Source organism: Ruditapes philippinarum, unplaced genomic scaffold (assembly GCF_026571515.1).
Source record: "Ruditapes philippinarum isolate M1 unplaced genomic scaffold, ASM2657151v2 ctg1481_1_1_1_1, whole genome shotgun sequence".
Taxonomy (NCBI): Eukaryota; Metazoa; Mollusca; class Bivalvia; order Venerida; family Veneridae; genus Ruditapes; species Ruditapes philippinarum.
Window position 1 is genome coordinate 166159 of NW_026860578.1, and position 12409 is coordinate 178567.

Below are 12409 nucleotides of genomic sequence, written 5' to 3' on the forward strand. Positions count from 1 at the left end.
AAAATATAATTTATACATAAGTAAAATATAGTTTTAAAGCATTTCTAGAAAATTAAAAATATCCTTTGTTAATGTAGACCACTAAATTATAAAGTTATTGCTAAGAGCACATACACAAGCGTTTGTATAGAGTCAAAGGTCCACTAAATTATTCTAGTATTGGTCTTAACTACCTTATAACTACCTATAAATGGTCTTCTAACTACTCTATGATTTGCCTTATAAGACTTATTCTATATATGGAGTTCTAACAATTTTCTAAATGGTCTTATTACAAACTGAACTAGTAGTCTTATAAATATTGTGTATGATGGTCTTATGACTAGCATACCTGTAGATCATAACAAATATTTTATAAGAGGTCTTATAACTACATGAACTATTCCATAATTGTCTCATAAGCTATTCTATAAATGGTGTTCTTAGACTAACAATTTTCTAAATGGTCTTATAACAAACTAAATTAGTAGTCTTATAAATACTGTGTATGATGGTCTTATAACTAATATAACTGTAGACCATAATAACCATAGTAGGTTTTAATTAGTCTTCTAACTATTCTATAATTCGTCTTTGTAAGATACTCTAAAAATGGTCAATAAATTTAGTATTAAACCTACACTTATTCAATATCCTCTTTGTTTGGTGGTCTTTCATTACTTTTCAACTGTCTTGTAGCTTTTCTTTAAGTGGTCTTTTAAGTATTTTATCAATGATATCATAATAGTTTTATTAATAGCGGTATAGCGTCATATTTCCTCAACTGATTTTTGTGCACTTTTATCTGCACATTAAAGGGATATTCAGGCAAAATAATGACAAAAATATTAAAATGATCTGATGTACTCAAATCAGGCTAAAATGACTTTTCTTAAAGTTTCAGCATGAATTTCTGTTTAAATTCTATATATTTTGGGTTTGAAGCGTAAATATATCTATATATGTTGAACAAAATTTAGAGGCCGATGGAATCACCAAATAGTTTTATAACAAGTCAGGTGACTTGAACAAACCCTTTAAGTTACAACAACAGATATTGTGGATATTGTATGATTGAAACAAGATTTAAAGTCATTCATTTGACATGTTTTTTAACGTTTCCAGAGTTCACCTTGACAACTATTATGAAATGCTAGCGCTCTAACCTGACCCACGCGGGTCAAGTTAGGAAACTACCATTTTATTCTTCATATGGAGAAAAGTTTTGTTCCTTTGATTGTCAAATATATTCATTTTGAGGGCATTTACAGAATAATGAATGAAAAATTCAAAACTAAGAAATGAAAATTTTGCCTGTGTCTCCCTTTAATATGTTTTGATATCATTCATTTTTCTGTTGAATTTGCTGAATCAAGCATTGCAGATTTATGCATTATTCTGCTTTTGGTAAATGTGATGTGCCTGTATGGATGGAAGTATATTTACAGGATATTGTAGGAGTTATTGTTAATGTATTGGCAATTTGTCCTAACCCTAATGTATTGCTTGGCAGCATCCCTTTGTTTTCTTTCGTTTGTTGTTCAGTTTTTCCAGCAGAAGTTTACTAGAAATAGTAGCATGTTTCAAACATATGTTCTATAAAATGGTTTTATATAACTTTGACCGATATCCTAGGATAACTTATGATAACCTTGATTGTTTTGCACATATTATTGAATATTCTGATCAACCATTTCTTAGATAAGACAGAATCAAATGAGGGTATTGAATTTTGAATAAACAACAACATATGCTATGTGTCTGCAATTTTATATGTACCATCGCTTTCTGTGTCATCAATGCTTTGCCTATTTTTTGTACACCCTGAAGGGAGAGGATGTAGTTGCTGCCTTGTCGTCCTTCAGTCCGTCATATTTTTCTGGAGAGAAACTTGAAAGTATTGACAGAATTTGATAAAAACAAAAAGACATAAATAAAGGCTAGTATAAGGCAATGCATTCCCTAAGTCCTCAGACTGGCCAATATTATAATGATACGACTGTTAGATTAGGAGCGTTTATTACAGGTTTTACGGTATATGCTTCCCCTGATGCCAGACTGGCCAATATTGTGATCAAACAACTGTTGATGTTAGATAAGCAGTGTTTACTACAGGTTTTATGGTAACTGTTTCCCCTGATTCCAGGCTGGCCAATATTGTAACAATACAACTGTTAGATTAGCAGCGTTTGTAACGGGTTTTAGGGTATATGCTTCCCCTGATGCCAGGGTGGCAATATTGTAATCATACAAGTGCTAGATTAGCAGCATTTATTACAAGTTTTATGGTTAATGCTTCCCCTGATGCCAAGGTGGCCAATATTGTAATCATACAAGTGCTAGATTAGGAGCGTTTATTACAGGTTTTATGGTAAATGCTTTCCCTGATGCCTGAGTGGCCAATATTGTAACAATACAACTATTAGATTAGCAGCATTTATTACAAGTTTTACGGTAAATGCTTCCACTGATGCCAGACTGGCCCAATATTGCAATCATACAACTGTTACATTATCAGCGTTTATTACAGGTTTTACAGTACATGCTTCCCCTGATGCCAGGCTGGCTAATATTGTAATCATACAAGTGCTAGATTAGCAGCGTTTATTACAGGTTTTACGGTACATGCTTCCCCTGATGCCAGGCTGGCCAATATTGTAATCATACAAGTGCTAGATAAGCAGCGTTTATTACAGGTTTTATGGTATATGCTTCCCCTGATGCCAGGCTGGCCAATATTGTAATCATACAACTTCTCCTTCAGCTCCTTCAATCAATGAGGACTGTGAAAAACCTAATTATATTTCTGTCAGTTTATTAGAGCTGCTCCACTGTAAGACATCATAAGAGAATATTTTTGTTATTTTAAGAGAGAGAACATACTATATCACTGGAGCCTCCGGCCAAGTGAAATAAAGCATGCTTTCATTTCATCATATTTTCAATCTAAATCAAGTAGTTTTCAAAGAATATTAGACACACATTGATGGTGTTTGATAATAGTTTATAAACTGCTGTAGTGTAATTTATTGTTGTTTATAAGCTTTTTACCCACCAGAATGGTTTGTGTTTATTAACGCCAAATTGATACTTTTGGTCATCATGTGTCATGTCTGTGTGAAGTCTGTTGGTTTATGTCATCATTTGTCATATGTATGTGAAGTCTCCAACTTTATGTCATCATGTGTCATGTCTGTGTGAAGTCTGTTGATTTATGTCATTATTTGTCATATGTTTGTGAAGTCTATAACTTTATGTCATCATGTGTCATGTCTGTGTGAAGTCTGTTGGTTTTACAGTTCTGGTTTCATGTCATTATTCGTCATATGTGAAATATCCTAACTTTCTGTCATCATGTGTCATATATGATCTCTGACTTTTTTTTCATCATGTGTCATGTCTGTGTGAAGTCTGTTGGTTTTACAGTTCTGGTTTCATGTCATCATTCGTCATATGTGAAATATTCTAACATTCTGTCATCATGTGTCATATGTGATATTCTCTGACTTTGTTTCCATCATGTGCCACGTCTGTGTGAAGTATTTAACCTATGTTATCATGTATCATGATTGTGTAAAGTCACTAGATTTATGTCATGTCTGTGTGAAGTCTCTTACTTTATGTCATCTCGTGTCATATATGAAGTCTTGACTTTTTTTCATCATGTGTCATGATTATGACTTGTGAAGTCTCTAACTTTATGTCATCCTGTATTAAGTGTGTGAAGTATCCTAACTTTATGTCACAATGTGTCATATATATATGAAGTCTTTGACTTTTTCCATCGTGTGTCATGTAAATGTATATTGTTTTGTTTTCATATAATGTCATGTCTATGGAAACTGTTGAACACCCTGTCATCCTATGTCATTTCTTTGTGATGCTAATTTCCATGTCTGTTAAGAGAATGTTTCTTTTAATAACCTGTGTGATGTTTTAATTAAGATTTTAATATCATGTCTTAAACTTCATTACATGATGTGTTTTAAAAAGATAATGCAATCTTTAATATGATGCAGTCACTGTTGTATCCCTGTGCAGTTTTCAGTCACCTCAATTGATGCCTCGGGTATCTGGATAACTTATATAACACGGGTGCACAGCATGAATTTTATAAACGGGCCAAGTTGGATAGATAGATTCTGAATTTCACTTAGATTCTGAATTTCACTTGAAATCTAAGACATAAACTATAACAGCTCATCGATCATTCCAGTTGCCAGGGTTTTATTTTAAAACTTTATTGAAAACAAATTGTTCAATGGAAAAGTATGGAAGCTGTAAATTACTGGTTTGAGAAATAATATCTCAAAATATCTGTCTATAGATTTGCACAATTTTTACATTCATCAGTTTAGTAGGGCATAATTTTGCAGTCTACTTTTGAGTATTTATGACTTGTGTGTCCTGGACCTATCAATAATCTATGCGATTTTACACTTTCTCTCAAATATTATGAGCCATCATTCAGAGGGAATGATTGAATCAGCGGGTTCTTTTACATGCTCGGAATATTAAATTCTTCTCTTCCAGGCAGTCAATGTAAACACTTATATCGAATGTAAATACTTTTTGTTACTTTTGTTACAGGAATTTTTTTTGTCCGAATCAGTGTGAGATATTTTTTTCCGTTATTATATTTTATGGCAGTAGTGGGTGTGATCAGCATGCTTTATTCAGTCCATAGTTTTTCTGGTTCGTGAAATGCTTTTTCTCTTGTATCATTTGTCAGGTTTGTTATTTATAAGGTGTCTTGTCATTATGGATATTCACGATCCTTAAGGTGAGGTATCCCTGATAAGGGCTGTTGTTGCAAGCAAAGGATGCCACCTTTCAAGCCGTCTCAAGGTACAAGGGAATCATGCACCCTATTCCCTTCCTTCTTGTTCCTACCCACTTTGTGGAGCCATTCTCCTTGGCTTCTGTCAGGACATCAGCAATTAATTATGTCTCCCCCACCTCGGGGGGAGACATATTGTTTTTGCCCTGTCCGTCCGTCCGTCAGTTCGTCCATCCGTCCGTCCATTCTTCGTTTCCGGACGATAACTAGAGTTCCTTTTGACCTACAGCTCTCAAACTTCATAGGATGAATGGTCTTATTGAGCAGATGATCCCTATTGTTTTTGGGGTCAGTAGTTCAAAGGTCAAGGTCACAGTGACCGTTGGTCAATTTCTCGTTTCCGGATGATAACTAGAGTTCCTTTTGACCTACAGCCCTCAAACTTCATAGGATGATTGGTCTTATAGAGCTGATGATCCCTATTGTTTTTGGGGTCAGTAGGTCAAAGGTCAAGGTCACACTGACCGTTGGTCAATTTCTCGTTTCCGGATGATAACTAGAGTTTCCTTTAGACCTACAGACCTCAAACTTCATAGGATGATTGGTCTTATTGAGCAGATGATCCCTATTGTTTTTGGGGTCAGTAGTTCAAAGGTCAAGGTCACAGTGACCGTTGGTCAATTTCTCGTTTCCGGATGATAACTAGAGTTCCTTTTGACCTACAGCCCTCAAACTTCATAGGATGATTGGTCTTATAGAGCAGATGATCCCTATTGTTTTTGGGGTCAGTAGGTCAAAGGTCAAGGTCACAGTGACCGTTGGTCAATTTCTCATTTCCGGATGATAACTAGAGTTCCTTTTGACCTACAGCCCTCAAACTTCATAGGATGATTGGTCTTATTAATCAAATGATCCCTATTGTTTTAATGGCCAGTAGGTCAAAGGTCAAGGTCACAGCGACCGTTGGTTAATTTCTCCTTTCAGGATGATAACTAGAGTTCCTTTAGACCTACAACCCTCAAACTTCATAGGATGATTGGTCTTATTGAGCAGATGATCCCTCTTGTTTATGGGGTCAGTAGGTCAAAGGTTAAGGTCACAGTGACCATTGGTCATTTTCTCATTTCCGGATGATAACTAGAGTTATTTAATTTCATTTGTGAAACTATATATGATATGACCATCAAGTGCAATTTCGTTTGACGCCCGCCTGCCATACGCTGATTGAATAACCAGGATTTTCAAAATTGAATACCTGGTTAAAAACAAACAGTTTAGGAAGCATCTTCTCATACAACCTTAACAATAGAAACCATCCATAGACAGCCTTCATTGAAGTGACTACCGGGTATTTACATTATCTTATCTCCATTTCCATTCCTGTTTCCATTCACAGTTATTCTCAGCAGTGGGGGAGACATGCGCTTTTTTACAAAAGCATCCTCTAGTTTCAATTAATATAAGTTGTGCTGCCTGAAACCTAAATCCCGAGTCGCCAAACTGAATGCAAACTTAGAGTGTCATACATGTAGCAATGGATCTTTAGCAACATGCACATACTGTGGGGATGAGAGTTCTTGTGATTTGTAGACTAAATTCTCTTTAACCAGTTCTACCTTGGTAATTTGATCAACTTTGCTTCTGTTTGCACATAAAACTCCCCCACCAATATCTTTGAATTCTAATATATTACCAGTACAGGTTGAAATATATATGGGAGAATGTACAGAACATATAGGCTAAGTGTCATAACTCCGCATTGCATATTGATGAAGTTATGCCACTTTTGAGAATGTCAATCCTTAGATTGTCAATTGAGCTTAGCATAATTGACTAACTTAGTATCAGACAGCATTTACTTAGTATAAATAAGACTGCATATTGTACGACAGTAATACCCTGAAGGAATGTAAGATATGACAATCTTGTGAAAAATTGTAACTTTTGAGGGCATAATTCGTTCACCCAGGCTGGATCCACATGAGAATCTGGGAAGGTTGGTTTGAACCAGTTTGAGCCATTTCCCTGAACGTTAGTTATTAGACAGGACATACTGTATTTTGAAAAATAATCTACAATATATTGCAAAGGATGGTATTCAAGAACAACACAATAAATTTGCAAGTCATCTAATTGTCATAGTCTGTATATCATCATCATTTAAAGTAATTACCTACCTGCTTTACAGTAACTGTCATGTTAAATGCCAAGTTAATTAGTACAAATTCATAGCTATGTATTTACAGTTAACTCAGCTAATAACAATATTCAGGGCACACTGCCAAATTTATACTGTTATTTTAGGATTTTGTTGTATCTTAGAGAAACACAAAAGTCGGGACTGCAGCAGCAGCATCGTTATTAGCAGTATATTTTTGTTATAAGCTATATTGTTATAAGCAAAGTTTACTACACAAGTATTTACCGTCTCCTACATGGTATCAAAATATATTTTAAATGAACCCATTTAGACAATTAACAACAGAAAAAAGGGCTGTCAGACACTGACAAAGAATGTAGAAGCAAGATTTTCATCATTATGGCAGCTTCTGTGTCCAGCACATGGTTAGTGTTGGAGATTTGAAATCTCCATAGTTGTTTTGAATCCCTCCAGAGATGCTCTTAACACATCATCATAACTTATATTGGGCATCCATGGCTGAGTAGTTAAGGTCATTGATTGCCCTTTACTGCTGTGGGTTCAAATCCCAATAGGTACTTTGGATTCTTTCTTGTGAGAAAGCTATCCAGGTGGCCTCCTTTAATGTGGATGGTTTCAACTCTGGTGCTCATTAAATGTGCCTGAAACAACTTGGTACAAAAAAGGGTGCAGAGTACCAGTATCTCAATATCTAGACAGGTACCATATTTCTTAACAGTCATCCTGAATTTTATTGTGATTTTTAAGAAAATCAAACAAATTGTTAATGAATTCAATAAAAAAAGAACTATATTTCTATTGAACAATTACAATTATTTGTACAAAACGAGCTTTTTATTAAAATCTTAGATTAAATAACATGGAATTTTGTCAATTTATGTTTTATTATGCTGTAGCAATTTTAACATCTTTGGCTTTGATTTAATGATTGGCCTATTGGAAAGATGCTGACATATTGGATGCTATAACATGACAAGCAATGTACAAAATTATCCCTCTGTTGAAAAGTGTCCTGAAATAATGAAATATCCTGCCATTTATACAGAGTTTTGCCAATAAAATCAAATTTTCATCAACATCAGATTCAGACCTCTGAGCAATGCTTCGAATTATGAGGAAAATATAGTTTTTTTCCTAAATACGCTAAGAGGGAAAAAAAATTTTCATCTTCATTGAGCTTATGGTTTTGTTGAGAAACAGGTGTGATGGCGCGTTTGGCAGCCCATGTTTGTAGCTTGTAGCATAAGTATTACTTCTGTTCAAAAAGCTAATAATTGAAAAAAAGATTGACCAAATTTCTATAGTGTTTTAAGTACTCCCTGACACTGCAACAGCTAGTGTCTCGTCTTGCATTTCTCTCATGATACGGACATCCTCTCAAAATTTAGAACTGGCACATCAAATTTGAATTAACAAATGAGATAAAAAAAAAGAGAAAAAATTACGTGACTATAGTATTTTACAATGGCAAGATAACTCACAAACTAGCAAGAACTTAAATAATTTTTCAGTCAGAATCTTTTGGACTCTCACATTTTTCTGTAAATATTCCGAGTATATTTGTCTTGTTTAGAGAATATATTGTATATCGTGTAAGACATTTTATATTTGTTAATTAATAAGTTAACATATTGGTCTGTCATATTTGCATCTTATACTGACTATCTCACAAGATGGAGGATAGAAAACAGGCGTATATTGGTAGTAGAAGTCAATCTGTGATGTACGCTGATCTTATTTATTGGACATTTCTGACAGCTATTAAATCCCTTCGTCTCAGTTACCATTTCATGGTCATTCCTTACACATACGGCAGACATGACGTGACTGCCTAATGCTAGCAAAACAGTATTGTCATCTAAACTCGGAACAAGACTGTGTCATGTGCGGCTGGAAAATTTCCCTCCTACTACATTGTATAATGATATGGTAGTCTTAATTTTAAAGTTCAAAATGAATACTTTGTCGGATAGAAACTGAATTAATAAAGGCTCCATAGGTCTCTGATTTGCATTAAAGTGAGTTAAACATTATAACAGGGTGTGGTAAAATGGGTTGGCAATAACCATGGCTTAGTGTTCCTGCTTGCTCCATATGGATGTCTGGAAAGCATATATTATTAATATACCCATGCCTTTAACAGATATCTAATGTTGTGCAATATCTTCCTCTATATTGCTTGGATATAGAGTACAGTTCAGCATAAATATCCTATACCATAGAGTACAGAGTTGTTTTAGTTCTCGCTGCAATCCTGGTACAGTTCTAAGACACCATTCATAATAATGGAAATAAAGCAGTGTTTCTAGGAGAGTATGATGATTATCCATGATAAAACAATGAAAAATAAAAGAATTTTGTTGTCTAAGTTCACCCTGCAATTCTGTTAGCTAGTGCATATTACATGCTATCCTTCATTTAAAGACACATTATGCCTCAGAAAATCCATATTTTTTTAATTCTTTAGAAATCTCTAACATGTGTTTATTAACATTTCAATAATGAATTTAGAGTATGTTAGAAGTTTAACAACTGAAAAAAGTAGGCTGAACATGCAGTAATGTGTTATTAAGTTAGCAATTTATTTATTTATTTATTTTATTTTAGCAACAACATAGATCACAGTTACATAATAAGATATATATATATAAATAAATATATATAAAATAACAGTTTATCCAAATTAAAATATCATTTCATATTAATAATAAATAAAACAAATTTAGTTAATGACTGAGATCAGATGAGGCATTGGATAAATGTATTTAAAAAAAGAAGCAAATACATAAATTAATAAAATCACATTTCAGGTTAAGACTACAACAGTCAGAATTATAATTATCACAGAATATTGTTTAAAGTTACTGATAAACATGATATAAAAGAAATAAAAGAATTTCAATAAAATTTCAATACAAAGGTTTTGTTAAATAGTGATCTATGGTTACAAGCAAAATGTAAACTAAATAGTATTTTGACTTCCATACAAAATACTAATTCACTATAGTTATACCAATTGCAAACAGAACAAAAGAAACAAAAGTGAGTTCATCTATGTGGCAAATGAGATTTATACTTTTGTTTTGAAACTGTAAAACAAATTACCACAACTTAAAAGATTTTAAGAAACAAAAATGAAAGCTTCTGTGGCATGATGGGCCTTTAAGATTATTGCTGAATGTCTATTGCCATATAGAGTCTGGTTCATATGGCAGACTTTTAATTTTATATTACAGAAAGAAGAATTGTTATTACTTAAAAGATGTTGTCATGTTTTTATTGGTTCAGTGCCATGAATAATTTGATGAAACATTGGGGGTAAAAACAGATCTTCTCGTCAAGTCTTTATTGAGATGTTTGCAAGTGGTTTTTTTTTTACGTTCAGCCATTTCAAACACCAAAGACATGACAAATTTTAGGAATAGCTAACTGCCTTAATTGGTGTGATGTATAAAAAGTGTTTGCCAGCAAATTAAACAAATTTCTCTGATTTTGGGTAATGGGTTTTTGACATGGCTTCCCACCAACATGGCAGGCCATCCATTGCGTATTCCAGTGATTACTCAATTCAAGTAGTTAAAATCGTTGAAAGTCCAAGGACAGTAATTACTATGACAAGTTTCTAGATCAGATCACTGGGAAAGTAAAAAAAAAATAGTAAAAAAAATCATTCCATTTTAAAAGTAAACTTGTTGATTATTTGTAACAAGGTGAGAAAAATACGTAGCTAAACAGACTCATTGTTGGACCCTTTGAATACTTAACTTATTTGACGTTTTTTTTATATGTCAATCAATGAAAATTATTTATGGTAAATAATGTGGTTTCTAAATGTAAATAATGTAAGAAAAATGGAAAGTTTGTTTTGGATAATACTAAGCTCTCCTCAGCCCTACGAGTGAGCCACAAAACTACTTAAATTATAATAATCAGAGCTATTCCACAACAAATTAATTCTTGCAGACAAATATTGACATTATTTTCCAGAATATGAGGCAATTTGTTTCTGTAACACTAACTGTTTTGTCTTCTTCAAATTTTAAACATCCCTTAATTTAGTTCATATTAGCAGATAATTGATTTCAAGATATAGGAATGTGATACTAAGTCCCAGAAGGTGAATAAATCGTTTCATGGTAACAAAATCTTTCCTAGAAAGTAGATCAGTGTTTACGATATTGACATTTTTCACACTGTTGAGTTTAATTTCTGTAAGGCAATGCTATTGGCAGCTGTAATTGTCAGGGCTTTTACTGACATTAGGTATTAATCACAAAATATTTGTTTTCTCATTTTCAGGAGAAAAATTTCTATGCAGCGTCCTGATAGCTCCGGTAAAGAACGAGCACGGGGAGATAATTCTGTTCATCATAAACTACGAAGATATTACAGACGCTCCAAACAAAGTCCCAGTTCTACCTGAAATACGCAACTTAAGAAATAGCAAGTTGGATAACTTCAGAAATAGTAAGCTTTATATGTATAATTTTACACATCTCTCAGTAACAAATAAGGTTTGCGTTTGCTCCAATCATCTTTCATGTTTCGGTGCCATATAACCTAAACTGTGTAGATGCGCCATAAAACCAAACAAAACAAACAAAATTAATTCATTTGTTGAAATGAATAGGGCTGTTGACTTGAATGTTGTGAACAAAGGTTTCGACTTGTCAGCCTTGAATTATTCTAAGCTTTTTAGACATCTTTACATTATCTGATGTTATTTATAAACACAAGACATCCTTTTCCTTATCTGACATTAGTTTAAACATTTTGCAAAAGAATTAGAGCAATTTGATTATTGCAGTTAAGAAAATGACAAATTGATGGAATATGCACCAGAAGCTAAAGCTAAAGGTCAAGGTAAAATTTTGAAAGTCAAAAGGTCAAATATCTAGTCAATTTTGTGTCTGCTCTATAAATCCAATGAAGTATTTGCTTCAAACTTGGCTTAATTGTTCATCTTAACAAGGGCAATGTGCAGGTCACCATGCCACAGCTGAACCTGCTCAAGGTGAAAATTTTCTTTGAAGGTCAAGGTCAAATATCTGACAATGCCATGTCTGCTCTATAAATCTTATACCTCTTGCCAATAGCATCACAGTGCTGACTCAAGGTCAAGGTCACCTTTATAGGGTACTAGTATCAGATGAATTTGTGCATAGATTAATTGATACATAATCAAATATCAATAAGCTTTGGAATTTTAATGATCCTATAACTGGTAAAATGTTTTATGTTGGCACCAGCCAACTGTAAGTTGTACATTGACAGTTCCTTCACAGGAACATGATAAGGGAGAGACAAAACATGGTCTTTAAAGACAGGTGGTTTTTATTTGAAGGTTTCTATATTCAAATTTATCAATAATGGGTTATCAAAAGTGTGACCTTTATTTACTGGGTTATTTTCATTCAGCCGTGGTCTTTTACACATGTTTGACTGTATATATATAATTGTTTCTTTTAATTAATGATATACTGCATGAT

The 12409-nt window shown here is 33.5% G+C and overlaps 1 protein-coding gene across 2 annotated transcripts in view; it reads left to right on the forward strand.

Moving 5' to 3' along the window:
• Positions 1-12409, forward strand: part of LOC132760667 (potassium voltage-gated channel subfamily H member 2-like) — a 122714-nt gene that overhangs the window by 63303 nt on the left and 47002 nt on the right. For both annotated transcript variants that reach the window (XM_060752697.1, XM_060752698.1), the window contains exon 3: positions 11220-11387. In XM_060752697.1, coding sequence (XP_060608680.1) covers positions 11220-11387 — 168 coding nt within the window. The remainder of the gene's footprint in view (positions 1-11219; positions 11388-12409) is intronic.